This window comes from Oncorhynchus gorbuscha, linkage group LG19 (assembly GCF_021184085.1).
Source record: "Oncorhynchus gorbuscha isolate QuinsamMale2020 ecotype Even-year linkage group LG19, OgorEven_v1.0, whole genome shotgun sequence".
Classification (NCBI taxonomy): Eukaryota; Metazoa; Chordata; class Actinopteri; order Salmoniformes; family Salmonidae; genus Oncorhynchus; species Oncorhynchus gorbuscha.
In genome coordinates this window covers 17703428-17723289 of record NC_060191.1, presented here as the reverse complement: position 1 = coordinate 17723289, position 19862 = coordinate 17703428, and the positions used below count along the sequence as shown (strand labels likewise).

At 43.1% G+C, this 19862-nt stretch overlaps 1 protein-coding gene across 2 annotated transcripts in view; it reads right to left on the bottom strand.

Annotated features, from left to right (window-relative positions):
- Positions 1–19862, bottom strand: part of LOC124005504 (atrial natriuretic peptide receptor 1-like) — a 63218-nt gene that overhangs the window by 33304 nt on the left and 10052 nt on the right. For both annotated transcript variants that reach the window (XM_046314829.1, XM_046314828.1), the window contains exons 3-4: positions 3119–3306; positions 2058–2171 (exon numbers count right to left, since the gene is read on the bottom strand). In XM_046314829.1, the coding sequence (XP_046170785.1) occupies positions 2058–2171; positions 3119–3306 (302 nt within the window). The remainder of the gene's footprint in view (positions 1–2057; positions 2172–3118; positions 3307–19862) is intronic.

The window sequence follows — 19862 nt, the reverse complement described above, 5'->3', positions numbered from 1 at the left end:
CCCAAACCAAAAGAGCTGTCCACGTCAATCACAGAATGGAATATGAGGACAATAACCCATTCAGACAATTCACTCAGTTCAGTTGCATCAATTGGAAATGTACAGACACAATGTCCAGACTGGGTGAATGAGGACCAGGTAGACCAGGGCAGAGCTCTCATGCTCTGTGCCTCTCTCTCATCCTCCAGACTCAGACCTGTCTATTTATTACATTAACTGCACTTAGCTGTCTGTTACAAGTGATTCATCGGCTTGTGAGGGGTGCCAGACAGCCCTGTCTGAAACCAGGACCAATGGCGAGTCTCGCTTCCTCCCGGGGATGGAATAGAATCTCGCTTCCTCACGGGGATGGAATAGAAGCCCTGACGTACAATTCTGGATTTGTGTGCATCGAACGGGGAGGGCAGTTAGATGACATGGCCTGTCAAGCTCTTTATTTTGCTTCCCCTCCTGAAGTGTAAATTGTCAATGACACGAAAGCACACACACGCATGCAAGGACACACACCTCCATCTGGAGTCAGAGATGAACAATGGATTCGAAGGCAGTCAATCTACCATATTGAGGACACATGGATGTATCGTGCCAATCTTTGTGAGTGTGTGTGTGTGCGCACACATGTGTCTCTCTCTCATCTCCTAAACAAGACACCAGTGATTCAGCTGCAGAAGTGTGTAGAATATCATCATTGTGCACCTTTGTAGGGAACATAATAAGAAGATAAGCCCCACTAACTAAATTAGCTTTTTCTTCCAAAATAAATTGAATCAATCGTCCAGGCATTGCACGTGAGCCAATTACATATAAGCCTACTTATCGCAGCCTCTCCATCTTTCTACGCACAAACACACTCTAAGATCTGCAAACACCAATGAACTGGTACTACTGCTGAATGAACTAATACTACTGCTAAATGAACTAGTACTACTGCTAAATGATCTAGTACTACTGATAGTTCTTTGTATGTGTTGCTTTGCCTGTCAGATGTGGCTCAATCAAATGTTTCATAATGAGATGTTCTCTATAATATGATAGCCCTACACTGAGTGTACAAAACATAAGGAACACCTTCCTAATATTGAGTTGCACCCCTTTTGCCCTCAGAACAGCATCAATTTGTCGGGCATGGACTCTACAAGGTGTCGAAAACGTTCCACAGGGATGCTGGCCCTTGTTGACTCCCAATGCTCCCCAAAGTTGTGTCAAGTTGGCTGGATGTCCTTTGGGTGGTGGACCTTTCTTGATACACACGGGAAAATGTTGAGCGTGAAAAACCCGGCAGCGTTGCAGTTCTTGACACACTCAAACCGGTGCACCCGGCAACTAATACCATAACCTGTTCAAAGGCACTTACATGTTTTTTTGCCCATTCATCCTCTGAATGTCACACATACACAATCCATGTCTCAGTTGTCTCAAGACTTAAAAATCCTTCTTTAAACTGTCTCCTCCCTTCATTTACACTGATTGAAGTGAATTGAACAAGTGACATCAATAAGGGATCATAGCTTTTACCTAGATTCACCAGTCTATGTCAAGTTCATAATGTCTTGTACTCTCAGTGTATAGATTATTATATAGAGCTTTATTCTGTGTAGTAGATCTAAGTCTTCATGCCTTAGCATGTCTTCTCCTTCATATTGCCTCAAGTCTGCCATGTTGAGATCAAGTTGTCTTTTTTTAACAAATACTCCTTTTGATCTCAACTCTCTCTCTCTCTCTCTCTCTATGTCTGTGTGTGTGCAGACACTCCTCCTTTTTTACTTGCTCTTCATCTGCTTTGTTCTCTCTGCATGTTTTTCTCTCCTATTTCCTGCTTATAACCTTTTCTCCCTCTCCTTTCAGTTCTTGTCCTCTTGATCACCCACTTTCTTCCTGCAAGAGAGCACCCCCCCCCACCACACACACACACACACACACACACACACACACACACACACACACACACACACACACACACACACACACACACACACACACACACACACACACACACACACACACACACACACACACACACACACACACACACACACACACACACTTCAGCCTCTTACCAGTGAGTCCTCCACCGTAAAGTTGAACATTCTCTTGGCATCTGTCTTCAGGTCCCTCACAAAATCTTTATATTCAGGGTTCTGTGGTTCTCTATAGGTCAGGATTTTCACACTCTGAGACAGACACAAATATTTTTTTATTGTGATTCATAAGACAAAGGTTTCACTGAATTATACAGAATCATACCATATGATGGGGTCAGAAAATCAGGTTATCAATTTCTGCTAATGAATGAATGAACCACAGGTGTGAGAAACACCATTTCTGTGGTAGAAATTAACAGTATGTTCCTCTTTCCCAGGCCTGTCGCTTTTATAAACATGCAACTGTTATTAGAGCCTAGTCGCTCTATTATATGTTGTCAATGTGACCAGTCATCCAGTACACATCCTCCAAAACACCTTATAACATTAATCAAACCATCTCATCTCCCATTCCTACAGTCTGCGTAGATACAGGTCCAACCTAATTCAAGCAGAAAACTAAGGTCTGAGAAGACTAACATGTAAAAAAACAGCAGTGAGAGAAGTGTTCATACGTATGGGTTATGGCATTTGTTCCCAGACCATTAGGACCCACTTAAAATCTGTGTCAACCTAAACGAAATGACCACGACCCACCAGAAGGGCCGTATGTTGTGCACCACTGGTGTACAGTATGTGCATCAGTTACATTTTCAAAACTCAGGCCCTATGTTTTGCTTTTTCAGGCTTTGTGAGATGAGACTGATATCAACACATTGATGGGATGTCACGAAACATATAGTTATGTTGCCTCTCTCCCCCTCGATGGAGAGTCTGTTACTCACTAGGGAATTGAGAAGAAAATTAAAGTACTTCACAGTGAGAGAATGGAAAATCAACAAGATTAGATTTGTCATCTCATCTGCCTGGCAGCACATTTAACAACAATGACAACCATGGAGAAACATAGGGACATCAAAATATGATTGCTTCAGGGCCTGAGTCAGTGGAGAATACAGCAGATACCTGTTTCCAAGGTAATGATGGGAATGAGATGAGGAATGAGATGATACACTCGACTCTGATCCGAGGCTTACCTGGAAGGCCTCCTTGGCGACAAGGTCGTCTTGGTCCCCTCTGGCCCACGGTTGAGCATTCTGGGAGTCCAGGCTGTGTCCAAACATGTCAATGTAGAAGAAAACAAACTCCTCCTGAGGAAGGCCTGCCCGCCGGAAGTGAACCATCAGCTGCCTGAATGTGTCCGGAGAGCAACACACAAACACCACTACAGGGGCAGAGAGAGAGAGAAAAAGGGTTATAAAAAGAAGAGAGTAAAGACAATAGGAGTGTAATGAGTTATTGCACATATGGTCAAATATATTTTTTCTTGCAAAATACACAACAACCCACAAAAATCCTGACTTTAAATTATAGACCTGTCTAATTAAGAATAATATTGTAAATGAATGTGAAATGTAACAACTTCTGAAGCAAAAGCATGTAAGGTAATACAGTGGGGCAAAAAAAGTATTTAGTCAGCCACCAATTGTGCAAGTTCTCCCACTTATTAAAAAGATGAGAGAGGCCTGTAATTTTTTTCCACCATAATGTGCAAATAAATTCATAAAAAATCCTACAATGTGATTTTCTGGATTGTTTTTCTCTTGGTTTGTCATAGTTGAAGTGTACCTATGATGAAAAGTACAGGCCTCTCTCATCTTTTTAGGTGGGAGAACTTGCACAATTGGTGGCTGACTAAATACTTTTTTGCCCCACTGTATGTCACTTTTCTTTCAAGTGTATTCAAGAAGCATCCTAAAAAGCATCCTTTAACCAGAGCATATAGTTTTGATCACTCTTTTGTTGATGAGAATTTTCCTGCGCAGCAGAAAACTTGTAGTGTATTCAAGGTATCAACCCCTACAAAAAAAATCCAATAATTATAATACACATAATAATTCACATTTCCTGTCGCTGCAGGGTTATTTGCCTGCTGTAGCAAACTGGATCAAATTAAGATCCTGCATCTGTAACAATGTGACAGGTCTTCAATGTAGTTCATCCTGCAGGCCAATGTTGTGTGAGCAGAATGAGAAAAACACATGTCTAGCTAAATTGATAAGGTTAAGAATCTCTTAATTGTATTTGAAATGCTTTATTAGTTACTCTGGTTAGCCTAGTCACACTGATCATCTAACAGCAGGAAAATAATCTGGTAGCAACAGGAAATGTTAATTATTATGTGGTTTATAATTAATGGACATTTTTGTAGTCGATACATTTATCGTAAAGGAAAATCAAGCCTGAAATTTCAAAGTGGAAATTACAAACTTTAGAATCCTTGTTAAAGCTCAAATACACTACAAGTTCAACATTTCCTGCAACAGGGTGATCAAATTACGATCTTACATGATGAGAAAATAATACACTAAACACTTCCACTTTCAGTGATCAAATTTTCCTGCACTTTTCAATGAAACGCACATTTACATTACATTTACATTTAAGTCATTTAGCAGACGCTCTTATCCAGAGCAACTTACAAATTGGCACGTTCTGTTAAAGTCACAGCCGTGATTTAACCAGTTTTATAAACGTCTGAGTGTTTTCTATCCACACATACTAAACATATGCATATACTATATTCCTGGCATGAGTAGCAGGGCGCTGAAATGTTGCGCGATTTTTAACAGAATGTTCGAAAAAGTAGAGGGTCAACTGAAGAGGTTAACACAACAAAATATGGAAAAAATCAAGGGGTATGAATACTTTCTGAAGGTATGGTAAATAGGGGTAATGAGATAAAGGAAGGGGGACAGTCTATGTTAGCCCGCAGGCTAATTGTGCTGGGGTATAGTAGTGCCTGTGGCGGTGTGTCCAAGACAGTGATCTGAAACAGGGCTCTATTAGCTCTATGATCAGCTCTGCTCCCATCCAGAGGTTAACTGTCTCGGTCAGACCCTTCATTAGCCTGGGTAATTACTGCAGGCTGCCAAGTACCTGGCACTGCCATGGCAGCACACGGTAAGTGTGTGTGGATGTCAAACCGTGTTCAGCATTCTCTGTGCACCATTGTGTTAGTTTTGCCTGGTCCAAAAACAACCCTTAATAAGCTCTATACCCCATTAGCAGGTTGTGCTGCTGTGATCCTGTGTGGCCTGTTCTAGTACAGGTAGGTCTAGGGTTATCTAGTCTAATCTATTCTAACTTGTCATAGTCTATTGTGTTCTGGGCTGGTCAGGTCTAATGGGTTATTGTGTTATGGTCTACTTAGGGCCTTGTCCAATGACGGACTGGCTATCTGGAGCACTGAGAGTTTTCCCGGTGGGCCGCTTGATAATTGGGGCCGATGCAAATCAAAATATAAATAACCCCAACCCCCGCTTAAATAAAAATAACCAAGTGCTCTGTGTCTGACTGGCCCAGGCGAGTGGGCTGCCGGCCCACTGCAGTTGGGTATTACATCTGTCAGCCTCTCTCTCCCAGCCAATTAGTTTTGGTCCAGTCCATTTTAACTTTACCTGAGCCTCGCCCCTTTCCCATCTCAGAAGACAATAGGGATAAGATAAGCAATGTTTGGGTTTCGATAGTTGGCTATTTAGCTATATCGGGTGCCTCTTGTTGAAACAAGTGTTCGTCAATGTCACTTTTTGTGAATCGACCAATCACAGCCTGGATGGGTCGGGACATTAAAAAAAGGTTGACGTGCAACTGAAAACTTTCAAAATGTTGAACTCATTGATATGCATGAATGGTTAAGATTATTGACAAGTTAGTACTTAGCATTAACAAATTAGAGACTAACCACCAATGAAATGTAGATCATTTTTCTTGCACAAGGATTTAATGATGGAACAAAACCTACAAAAATGATAAATATTGGTTGTGTATTTCTTAAATTGCTGTATTGTCCAATTGGAATTAATATTATACTAGTGGTATATAGTATACTATTACATGAAATTATGAATATACTAACATTATGTAATTAATATTAATATTATACTAACATTATACTATTATATCAACATTATACTTTTTATTTAACATTAAAATATTATACTAATATACTAATTTATACTAATTACTCATCCAGGTTGAGGATAGTGCATCTGCAGTGGACAGATGTAGATTGAGCCAGAGCCAGGACGCCACTGCCACCCCAATTTTGGATTATTTTAAGAGGCCGAAGTCAGGGGACCGAGGTATGTTTTTTAGTTTCCACCCCCAACAAAAGTGTGAAAAGTCTGTGGTGCAGAAGGTTTTATTTTGTAAAGATGGGATCAACTGGAAGTGGCTGTCATACAGTGAAGAGAACCATGCTTTATTCTGCTTAATTTGTATGGCATTTGCAAAGCCCTTTCATGAATGGAATGTCAGACTGGAAGCATATCCATCAGAGAGATAAAGAACATTATGCATAGAGATTATGCTGAGGCCAACTTTCTATGGTCCTCCAAAGGTAACATTGAGAGCCTGTTCATTGGCAGTCAGATGTCTTCTCATAGAGAGCAAGTGAACAGAAGAGGGCAAGTGCTAGAGCGCATTATAGATGTTGTTAAAGTCCTAGGCAAGAGGGATCTGAGCTACAGAGGCATGCAGTCTGAAGCAGCTTATACGCTAGATGACAGCAGCATTGACCATGGCAACTTTTTAGAGATGATAATTCGGCTGAGAAAGTACGACCTGTGTATGAAAGAGCATCTCACTGCCTGCATAGAGAAAAGCAAAACACTGCATGAGTCTGGGTCAAGAGGGGGCAGAGGCTCTCTAATGACTCTATTGTCAAAGACTATCATCTATAACGTCATTACCACCATCCTACACACAATACAGGCCACCATAGTAAGTGAAATCCAGGAAGCTGGCATGTTTTCAGTCCATTTTGACACTACGCAGGACATTACAACACAAGATCAATGCTCTGTCATAGTCAGATTTGTCATCCAAGAGAGTCTTGTGGCTGTGGTGAAATGTATTTATCCCTGTGTTTCCTGTCTCTCTGCGCCATCAAGTCAACCACCGTTTTCTCAGTTCCTGCTTTTCCCGGTCTCTCTTTTCTCGCCCTCCTGGTTTTGACTCTTGCCGGTCCTGACTCTGAGACCGCCTCCCTGACCACTCTGACTGCCCCTGACCTCAAGCCTGCCTATCGCCTGGTACTGTTTGGACTGACCTGGTTTATGAACTCTCGCCTGCACCCGACCTGCCTTTTGCCTACCCCTTTTGCTATAATAAATATTGGAGCTCAACCTTCTGCATCCTGTGTCTGCATTTGGGTCTTGCCTGGTGTCCTTATAGTACAAACTGGCCATGACAGACCCAGCAGACTTTGACCAGCTCTGTCACATTGTCTCCCTGCAGGGAGCCACCATTGGGAGGCATGACCATTGGGAGGCAGGACCTTTTGGAAGGGCTTCGTTCCCAGACGGAACGCCTACAAGGGTTTCTACACCTGTTTCTATATGTGATTCTACACCTGCATTGCTTGCTGTTTGGAGTTTTAGGCTGGGTTTCTGTACAGCACTTTGTGACATCAGCGGATGTAAGAAGGGCTTTATAAATACATTTGATTGATTGATTGAATGGTTTAAGGTGATAATGGATCAAATTCGTGAAGCAGCTCATAGGCAGCACACCACATCTGAGACCTCCCAACCACCCAGTAACCGTTCAACTAGTTGTGGATTGGTTCAATCTACCCCGGCTCCCCGAGAACCTCGCTTACCTACCCCTGAGCGTTATGCAGGTGATCCTGGTACCTGCCGGGCATTCCTTTCCCAGTGCTCCCTCATTTTCGAACTCCAGCCCTCTGTGTTCATGTCAGACCGATCGAAGATAGCGTATTTAATCATGCTAATGTCCGGAAGGGCGCTATCCTGGGCGACGGCTGTGTGGGAGGAGCAATCCGCTTTGTGCCATAGCCTGGAGAAATTTAAGGGAGAGATGAGGAGGGTTTTTCATTCTCCGGTGCCTGGGAGGAAGGCGGCTTGAAAACTACTGCATGTACGTCAGAACTCCTGCAGTGTGGCAGACTACGCATTAGATTTTCGCACATTGGCTGCCGAGACTTTCTGGAATCCGGAGGCTCTGTTCGACACCTTCCTCCATGGACTGTCGGAAGGGATAAAGGATGAGCTCGCAGCTTGGGAAATACCACAGGACCTTGTTCCCCTCATCACCTTTTCAAGTAGGATTGATGGGCACCTATGAGAACTCCGGTGTGAGAGGAGGTCGGGCCTCGGGAACACTCGTTCATCTGTTGATGCTGACGCACGCCCTAAGGAATCCGGAAATCCCCGAAGTGTGTATTTCAGAGGAAAGATGAAAACACCAGAGGTTCCTCGAGAATCATCGACGACGGGTGAGTTGGATACTCTAGAGCCCATGCAACTGGGAAGAGCTAGATTATCGGTTGGGAAACGCTTGCGTAGGCTGAGTTCTAACTGTTGTCTGCACTGTGGAGGTGTGGGACATTATATAGTCACCTACCCTGTTAATAAACCATTTTCTCTGGTGGGTACAAGTACTGGGAGTCTCCTAATTCCCATCACCCATACACCATTTTTTGTGATTCTGCTGTGGGGAGACCAGTCTAAGACCAGTCTAACCAGTATCTGAATGGGCACTGTGTTATGGGTGACTCTTCCAATTGAGCAATAACTCTGGTGCTGATGAAAGAGTTATGGATGCTACCATGGCTTCTGAATTAGGCTTTCCCACTCAAACTCAATCTGTCCCCATGAATGCAAGGGCACTGGACGGCCCCTCAATTAGAAGAGTCACCCATAGCACAGTGCCCGTTCAGATACGGGTTTCAGGAAACCACAGTGAGACCATACAGTTCCTCCTCATCAATTCAGCACATGTTCCTGTCGTTCTGTGATTTTCTTGGCTCCAAAAACACAACCCTGTTATTGACTGGACCACAAGCTCCATCCTGGGTTGGAGCCCGTTTTGTCATTCCCATTGTCTTAAAGCGGCACAGCCGTCCCCGAGAAGTCCTCCTCAGGGCATAAGCAAAGCCTCAGATGTCTCTGCCGTTCCCACTGAGTACCATGACCTCCTAGAGATATTTAGTAAGGCACGTGCTACTTCTCTTCCCCCACATCGTCCTTATGATTGTGCCATTGATCTCCTCCCCGGCACCACACCACCTCGTGGTCGGCTATATTCTCTATCCGGGCCAGAGAACAAGGCCATGGAGGAGTACATTGAGGATTCTCTGGCTACTGGAGGCATGCGTCCGTCTGCATCTCCTGCCGGTGCATAGTTTTTCTTTGTGGAGAAGAAGGACAAGATCCTGCATCCGTGCATTGACTACCGGGGTCTTAATGATGACTCCTCTCTTCAGCTTTCGAACCTCTCCAGGGGGCCACCATTTTTTACAAGCTGGACCTTCGGAATGCCTACCACCTGGTTCGGATACGCGAAGGAGATGAGTGGAAGACAGTATTTAACACGGCCAGTGGACACTATGAGTACCAGGTCATGCCGTTTGGACTCACCAACGCCCCCGCCGTCTTCCAGGCCCTGGTAAACAATGTGCTCCAGGACATGCAAAATTGTTTTGTGTTCGTCTACATTGACGACATCCTGTTTTTTTCCCGGTCTGCCCAAGAACACGTTCTCCATGTCAGACACGTACTTCAGTGCCTCCTGGAGAACCAGTTGTTAGTGAAAGCCAGGAAGTTTGAGTTCCACCGCTCTACAATCTCCTTTCTGGGATATGTCATCGCTGGTGGAAATGTCCAAATAGACCAAGGAAAGTTGAAAGCTGTGGTAGATTGGCCTCAACCTACGTCCAGAGTGCAGTTACAATGTTTCCTGGGGTTCACTAACTTCTACCACAGTTTCATTCGGGGCTACATCACCCTGGCGGCCTCCCTCCCTGCACTCACCTCTCCCAAAGTACCATTCACATGGTCGCCAGCTGTTGACAGAGCCTTTGTGGACCCGAAGCATTGGTTCACCATAGCACCCATCCTCGTCCATCCGGACCTGTCCCATCAATTTGTGGTGGAGGTTGATGCTTCTGATGTTGGAGTGGGGGCCATCCTATCCCAACGATCTGCCCAGGACCAAAAGCTTCACCCCTGTGCCTTCCTGTCCCATCGTCTCAATCCTGCAGAAAGGAACTACGACGTAGGCAACTGAGAACTTCTGGCGGTCAAGATGGCGCTGGAAGAGTGGAGGCACTAGCTGGAAGGAGCAGAACAGCCATTTTTGGTTTGGACCTACCATAAAAATGTGGAATATCTCCGTACAGCCAAGCACCTTAACTCAAAGCAGGCCCGATGGGCTTTGTTATTTACAAGATTCAACTTCACCATTTCCTATGGCCCAATGTCCAAAAATGTGAAGCCTGACTCCCTCTCCCACCTATACAGTTCCTCAGCCACACCCTCAGTCTCCGAAACCATTCTCCCTACCTCATGCCTTGTCGCTTCTGTGGGTTGGGGTATGGAAACCTTGGTTCGCAAGGCACAACGTTCCCAGCCTGAACCTGAAGGGAGCCCGGCTAACCGGTTGTTTGTCCCAGACTCAGTCTGGTCCCGGGTCCTGGAATGGGCTAATTCCTCCAGGCTGACCTGTCATCCAGGTGCCTGTCGAACCCTAGGCACTGTGTATGAGAGAAGTAAGCTGCTGTAGAAATTGTTCATTTAAGGAGGTAGGAAATGTGTTTATTTTAATTTTATTCTATGACTTGCCTACTCACCAACACATTTCTTCCTGTATTATTTATTTTACTGGTCAGATGGTTCCAGAGATTCTTGCCACCTTGCTGCCAATATGTGCTCCTTCTAGCCAGCCTTCTCCTAAGAGCAACACGTTCCCCTTATTCTGTTTTACATATATTTTACAACAATTATTGTTATAAATATTGTTCAGTAATCTTGTTTACATAAAGTGTGGCGTATCACTGGGGGTGGGGGGGTTTGGTGGGCTGGTCTGACTCAAAATGTCCAGGGCATTTTTCATTCCTAGTCCGTCCCTGGTCTTATCTAGTTTATTGTGGTCTGGTCTGGCACCGTGTGGCGTGGAAGTCTCCAGGGGTGTGATGACATTCCTGTAGCACGCACTTCCTGTCCTGGCGGCTCTATTGTTTCAGGGTTTAATGGCCCTGGTCAGGAAGTGAGCAGTGGAACCAAACCAACAAACCCAAGGAGACTAAAAGGGATCTCCCGGGTCGCCCTGGGCTCAGGAGACTTACAAAGGTATAAGGAGGGTCTAAGTGCCCTCCTCCTGGTGAGACTCCATCCTCATCCGGATCCCCTCCAAACAATGGCGCCACACTCAACTTTTAGTGGCACCAAGATATATAACATTTGGTGCAAGACAAGCTGTTGACAACATGAGTGGATGGAAATAAACCAGGATAGCATAACAGCTAGAGGAGTGTAGAGCGGTACAAGAGGGCAAAGCCCAGGCCTGACCCCTGATCCCGGCACCGGGTGGAGCAAACACTATGACTTTACATACCTTTCATGCCTGATAAGTGCACAGTCACACACACTTCCACTCTCATCTTCAGGCAGTCTGACACTTCCTTTGAACTTCCAACCTCAGGAAGAACTGATGGTGTAGTGGTTTCACTGTGGACAGCCAGCTCATACCATGACGACTGGGTGAGAGCAAGAGTGAGGCGGAGATAGCAAATAGAATGTCTGTCACACGTCACCGCACCATCCTGTCTGATTTGTTTAGCTTCACACAAGGTTAGCAGAAGGTGACATTGAGAGATAAGAAGGGTGTTAGAAGGAGAGGGAAGGTGATGAAAGGAAGGAATAAGAACAGTTCTTACTTTTTCCATTTCCTTCTCTCCCTCCACCTTAATTTATTTTTCTTAACTTAATTCAGAGTCCACAACCGCAGAGTAGTGACAGGCTGATGGACCATTATTATATATTTACAAACTTTTGAAGATGTTTTATTTACAAACTTTAATTGGCCGTTATCGAGTCACAGATGTCTGTTTGCTGCTTTGAATTCTGTAGCCCTCTTTACTCTGTCTCTCACAACCACACACAACTTCTTCCTTTCCTAGAAATTGGTGAGTGAAAACATAATCAATCCCTCTGTGTCAGTGTAATCTCCCAAAACATTCCAGAGAAACAAAGACACTTGATTAAGTCTTTGAATTACTGTGATGTAGGACCTGTCAACTTCCTCCTGAACACACGACAATTCCGCAGTCAAGACAGCAGACTTCCCTGGTTCTTGATTAACCATTACATTATCTAATTGCATTACAATTACAAATTGCAATATGCAGACAGTGGAAGTGAATCCCAATTAATATTTTTATGCGGAATATTACTTAGAAACATTGCTGCTTGGCATACCTATTGGGATCTTTGGATGAAAGCAGGAAAACCAGTGTATGGGCACCCGAAGCTGGCACATTAAATGAGAATCATGTAACAGTATGTACCAGTAAGTACCAGTATGTCACTGTGTACTTCACTGACTTTCAGATCAAAGATGAGATGGTACAAGAGGCCACACCAGAGCTTTGAATTAAAGTTACTCGGAACATTGAGTCACACAGACTATTGGTTTTATAATAATTTTGCTCATTTCTGTCTGTGGGGGAACCTTGCCTAAGTTCAATATTTACATCATAGTGTGAACAAACCATTAGGTTTACCCTACCATAAAGACTCCTTATATAAAAGGGTCTGACCACGACAACTATTTAAAATTGGTACGACTTCACAAAAATTTCCTTGATTCCATCCTGAGATGATAACAGGCCTGTTATGGGGCGGCAGGGTAGCCTAGTGGTTAAAGCGTTAGACTAGTAACCGGAAGGTTGCGAGTTCAAACCCCCGAGCTGACAAGGTACAAACCTCCTAGGCCGTCATTGAAAATAAGAATTTGTTCTTAACTGACTTGCCTGGTTAAACAAAGAAAAAATAAATATCCCTAACATTTCAACATTGAATTGTGAGTGGTGGAAGACAGTCTAAACAGGGTCAGCTTTCAAAATGTAAAATTCTCTATGCTAATTGAGAGATTAGGTGATGTCAACAAGAGTCTTGAATTTAGTCCTGTGCTATCTCTCTCTCAGAACATTTCAACATTGAATTGTGAGTGGTGGAAGACAGTCTAAACAGGGTCAGCTTTCAAAATGTAAAATTCTCTATGCTAATTGAGAGATTAGGTGATGTCAACAAGAGTCTTGAATTTAGTCCTGTGCTATCTCTCTCTCAGAACAAAAGGTTGTGTTGTTTTTTATGACACGTCAAGTTCTGACATCATGATTTTCCTCAGCAGGAGATGTACTCAGAGAGTCTGCGTGCGTGTGTGTGTGTGTGTGTGTGTGTGTGTGTGTGTGTGTGTGTGTGTGTGTGTGTGTGTGTGTGTGTGTGTGTGTGTGTGTGTGTGTGTGTGTGTGTGTGTGTGTGTGTGTGTGTGTGTGTGTGTGTGTGTGTGTGTGTGTTCATGCTAGACACCCTGGGAGTTAATCGTCCCAAAATGTGGTAGAGAAGGAATGGAACTACCAGCCATGACTAAACTACAATCCAGTGTCTAGTTTAGAGCAATTATTTTCTAAACACTCTTAGAAAAAGAGTTCCAAAAGGGTTCTTTGGCTGTCCCCATAGGATAACCTTTTCTTGGTTCCATATAGAAACCTTTCTGGTTTCAAATATATTCTACCAGGAACCAAAAGGGTTCTTCAAAAGGTTATTCTATTGGGACAACAGAAGAACGCTTTTAGGTTCTAGATAGCACCTTAATTTCAAGAGTGTACATCCAACATAATACAGAAAACATCCAATTATACAATGTCTAAATATAAAAAGATTTGTTAGATGTTAAACTAGGATGGGAGTGCGTTCAAAGCTGAACCATTACGGCAGAAGCAGCCTCCGTCCCTCCCAGGACTCCAGACTCCACCTGTGATGAACAGCAGGCCTCACGAAGATAACTCAATGTGTGTGTTGACTCATCTGTGTGTAATCATGCAAACCAACAAATCTAAAACCAACCACAACCATCACCACTACCATCTCCCCCTAGCTTGAAGGCAAACTTATAGGCCTACATGTTTGACTCCCCTCCTTCTCCTTGCCTCTCCAGGATTCCAGGATATTAATTTTTAACTAATGCCAGATGGACTGGGCCGAGGGGGCTGAGGGGGAGGAAAGGGAAAGGCAAGGCTGGGTGCGGCCTTGTGGGTAGTTAAGTTCAGCATGGCCACCTTCTGCCTCAGCAACCATAGCGACGGGAGGAGGCGAGCTAGAAGAGATGGAAGCTCCAGGGTCTTGAAGGGGTCATGTCGAGGCAAGGGTGATGTCAACAACCCCACAGAGTTACAGGTCCCTCTTAACACTGGGATAACAAGCTCAACTGCCAAAACTCTCTCGCTCATCAACATTTTCTACAATCTCTACAAAGATCTGCCACCATGAAAGGTAATTGAAAAATCACCCCCTCCCTTTCACAAGTAGTGTGATGTTCTTAACAGTGTATAGACATTTCTTTATAGACAGGTAATCCCATTGGGATGAATTGAGTGCTCCTATCTCGTCGAGCAATTGGGTGTTGTACATTTCCTCAACTAATGATTAACAACCCAAGCATTGCTTTTGGATATGCAGTGTATAACTTTTCTACTCGCATACTGTACTCTCACTAACTTATAGAAGTTATGTAATCACTGGGCATGTGGGTGTGTGTAGTGAGAAGGAAAAGAACTTTTCTTTGATCGTCTTTCTTTGGAAGTGATTATCTTTACTGTATGGCTTTGGCAGTAGATAGAGTTTCTCATCAATAAGATGAATGGGACTGATACTGAACCACCTGTGAAGCTACACCATCCTTGATTAAAACAGCCCGTTCCAAAATATAACTGATTAGCATACCAAGGTGAGGGTGGGGGTGAGGAGAGCAAAGAGAAGGGCAAAATGAAGGTAGAGAAGAGAGGGGGTGGCAAGGGGAGAGCTGTGTCCACATGGGTCCATTATTTTTGTAATACATTTAAGTGATATATTTACTAACATCAAAGTCGAAATGAAAAATCACTTTCACACTTTTTCTAAGTCACCCCAGAAATGTTAAATTAAGGTCAGGAATGTGTGTGAATATACAGTTAAAGTCAGAAGTTTACATACACTTATGTTGGAGTCATTAAAACTGTTTTTTCAACCGCTCCACAAATTTCTTGTTAACAAACTATAGTTTTGGCAAGTCGGTTAGGACATCTACTTTGTGCATGACACAAGTCATTTTTCCAACAATTGTTTACAGACAGATTGTTTCACTTATAATTCACTGTATAACATTTCCTGTAGGTCAGAAGTTTACTGTGACTTTAAACAGCTTAGAAAATTCCAGAAATTATGTCATAGCTTTAGAAGCGTCTGATAGGCTAATTGACATAATTTGAGTCAATTGGAGGTGTACCTGTGGATGTATTTCAAGGCCTACCTTCAAACACAATGCCTCTTTGCTTGACATCATGGGAAGATCAAAAGAAATCAGCCAAGACCTCAGAAAAAAAATTGTGGACCTCCACAAGTCTGCTTCATCCTTGGGAGCAATTTCCAAATGCCTGAAGGTACCACGTTCATCTGTACAAACAATAGTATGCAAGTATAAACACCATCAGACCACGCAGTCGTCATACCGCTCAGGAAGGAGACGCGTTCTGTCTCCTAGAGATGAACGTACTTTGGTGTGAAAAGTGCAAATCAATCCCAGAACAACAGCAAAGGACATTGTGAAGATGCTGGAGGAAACAGGTACAAAAGTATCTATATCCACAGTAAAACGAGTCCTATATTGACATAACCTGAAAGGCTGCTCAGCAAGGAAGAAGCCACTGCTCCAAAACCGCCATAAAAAAGCCAGTCTACGGCTTGCAACTGCACATGGGGACAAATCGTAAATGTCCTCTGGTCTGATGAATTAAAAATAGAACTGTTTGGCCATAATAACCATTGTTATGTGTGGAGGAAAAGGGGGGAAGCTTGCAAGCCAAAGAACACCATCCCAACCGTGAAGCACGGGGGTGGCAGCATCATGTTGTGGGGGTGCTTTGCTGCAGGAAGGACTGGTGCACTTCACAAAATAAATGGCATCATAAGAAAGGAAAATTATGTGGATATATTGAAGCAACATTTCAAGACATCAGTCAGGAAGTTAAAAGCTTGGTCGCAAATGGGTCTTCCAAATGGACAATGACCCCAAGCATACTTCCAAAGTTGTGGCAAAATGGCTTAAGGACAACAAAGTCAAGGTATTGGAGTAGCCATCACAATGCTCTGACCTCAATCCTATATGAAAATGTGTGGGCAGAACTGAAAAAGCGTGTGTGAGCAAGGAGGCCTACAAACGTGGCTCAGTTACACCAGCTCTGTCAGGAGGAATGGGCCAAAATTCACCCAAATTATTGTGGGAAGCTTGTGGAAGGCTACCCGAAACGTTTGACCCAAGTTAAACAATTTAAATGCAATGCTACCAAATACTAATTGAGTGTATGTAAACTTCTGACCCACTGGGAATGTGATGAAAGAAATAAAAGCTGAAATAAATAATTCTCTCTACTATTATTTTGACATTTCACATTCTTAAAATAAAGTGGTGATCCTAACTGGCCTAAAACAGGGACATTTTACTTGGATTAAATGTCAGGAATTGTGAAAAACTGAGTTTAAATCTATTTGGCTAAGGGGTATGTAAACTTCTGACTTCAACTGTAGGTTGATAAACGCCCCATTCACATGATTCCATGGCTTGTGTAATTAACTGATTGAAATTAAACAAGAACCAATCTGGTCTTTCATAATACAAAATATTGTGAAAAAATGTTACGACATTGATACATTTCTTGTGTTCTGTCCAACCATTTCATCAAAGTAGATAAAAAATGCAGACTTTGCCAAATGTTTTTGGTTGTTGCTCTTTTTGTGTGCAGTCAATTGGGTTGCCTGATAGCGACGGCAGACACACACACACACACACACACGTGGGGAAGATTACTACTCCAGATGTTAAAAACAGCTAACCAAACAGAGCTGTCCTGAAATAAACGCTGCTCCTTCCACACACAGCATTAATTTATTGATTAGTCTATGTAGGCTTACCTCTTCAGAGGAGAACTACTCCTACTGTAGCCTATGTGAAATGACGTTTAATTAGTGATGCTACGAGCTCTGAAACCTTGAAGTAGTTGTTTTGCTTGTCCTGTAAGGGCCCACGGCTTTTGTGGAGCGATAGGTAACGATGCTTCCTGGGTGACAGTTGTCGATGTGTTCATAGGGTCCATGGTTCGAGCCCAGGTTGGGATAAGCAGAGGAACGGAAGCTACACTGTTACACTACTAATACAGAGACAGCGATTTGTTACTCCCAGAAAAACTTTTTCTGACAGGAAATAACATTTACAGGTTCATTTTAAGGAATTAACACCAAAATAATTGACAAGAAGTGCAGTCAACTGTGTGAATCCACTCATAAAATATGTATGATCAGTGGACTGGAGGAAATCCTTCACAAGATTCAACTCTTCCTTTCTTTATAAGATTATCTCATTAAAAACCTCATGATCAATTATTGCAAATATGGTCATGGTTATTGCATCTGATAAATGCTGTGCTTGTGAAAGGACTTGGTGAAACAAAAGGCAACAGGGACAACAGACACACGGGTCTCTACATTGCAGATGAGCTGAAGGCAGTCATCAATGACCTTGGACCACAGAAGGTAATTGACAGAATGCACTGGTGACAGAATGCTGTGAACATGAAGGCTGCTTGGTCTAAAGTGGAGGAGTCCTACCCTAACATCACACACATTGGCTGTGCTGCTCATGCATTGAATCTGCTCCTCAAGGACATCATGGCACTGAAAACAATGAATACACTCTACAAGAGAGCCAATTAAATGGTTAGGTATGTGAAGGGTCATGAAGTTATAGCAACAATCTACCTCACCAAGCAAAGTGAGAAGAATAAGAACACCACATTGAAGCTGCCGGGCAACACCTATTGGGGTGGTGTTGTCATCATGTTTGACAGTCTCCTGGAGGACAAGAAGTCTCTCCAAGAAATGGCCATATCACAGTCTGCCGATATGGACAGCCCCATCAAGAGGATCCTCCTGGATGATGCACTTTGGGAGTGAGTGGTAAGCAGCCTGAAACTCCTGAAACCAATAGCAGTAGCCATTGCATGGATTGAGGGAGACAATGCCATCCTGTCTGATGTTCAGACTCTGCTTGCAGATGTAAGAGAAGAAGAAATCCGTACTGCCCTGCCCACTTTACTGTTGCTCCAAGCAGAGGAAACTGCAGTTCTGAAATACATCAAAAAGCATGAAGACTTCTGCCTGAAGCCCATACATGCCACAGCGTACATGTTGGACGGCGGACCAATACAAGGCGGACCAATACAAGGGTTGAAAAATTGGTGGCTATCCGGGCAAATGTGAGGCTTTTGAGCCTGACAACGAGCCATCCTCGACAAGGTTGGAAAGTGACAGTGAAGATGAGGCCTCAGAGTCTGATGTTCAAGAGGTGAACATTGAGGTGGTCCAGGGAGAAGACACGGAAGCCTGAGAGGAAGACAACCAAAGCTTTAGTTTCTAGACTATCATTTTACAGAATAGTCAACTAATTTAATTAAAGTTCAATACGTAACTAAATTGTTTTTTAAATTTCTATTTGAAGGATTCAATCATTTGCAATTATGTCTACTTATGATAAGGTAAAATGTTTATGTTTCTGTCTCCATATGATATGGTAAATATATCCAATGCAAAAAACATCTACATTTAAATGGTATTTATATTAATATCGTTAATTCCCATATATTCCCAATACATCCCACGGAAAATTTCCACCTCTGAATATTATGTACTACCCTACTAACAAAACAAGAGAAAAACTGCTGATCCACAACCATATTTTGAAATTGCACCTTGTATATTCTAGTATTCTAACTCACAACAGAACATTGAGACCTCGACCTATCCCTGTTCTAAAACCACAACAATGCTTAAACCACATGAGGAGACCACTTTAAAGGTCTGTGGAAAATCTAAGACATTTTCATTTTGGGGTGTAGACACACACACACAAGGAGATATGAGAGACCACACTTTCAGTCTTTTCTCCTGGAGTATTGTTAAGGCCCCTGAAGCAATAATGAAACCAGTCCAAAACAATACAAGCCATGTTCTTTTTCAGTAAAAGGGGCAATTGGGTGAAGCAACAGTTGTTGAGACAATGAATGCACCCAAACAACAGACTGAGGTCCCTGCAGCACGCAAACCGTCTCTGGTGTCATTTCCTCATCATAATGGTGTGCGTATTTATTTATTGCTCCCTACCGATGGCGGCAGGGGGTGGTGAGGTGGGGGAACATATTGTGAAAGGCTTCCTCTCTCTTGATGAGTGCTGAGGAAAAGGTCACAGCACTGCTGGTGAGTGTGACAGATGTGTGTCTATGTGTTACGGTGGCCTGGGGAGGCTGTTAAAATATATTTTCGCACCACACACACATTTTTTTTTTTGCACATTGAGCACTCCTGACCCTCACTCTCTCCAACCATAGCGTGAGATCGGTGTTGGTGTTGTTGCGGTATTACTTGTCTCTGAGCTGAGAAGAGCAATGCATAAAATCTGAATATAAAGCAGGTCTGTCTGATCCTCAAACCATCTTCTGTTCTGAAACAAACTGACAACCACCACAACAACATGTAAATCAACTGCTGATTGTGTGCTCTGACAGAATAGAGTTACAATCAGGAACATAATCAGGAAGTATTTTTGTACTCTCATATAGTGTGTAGTCTAACCCAAATGTTCCACTTGCTACTTTTCTTAAGTCATATT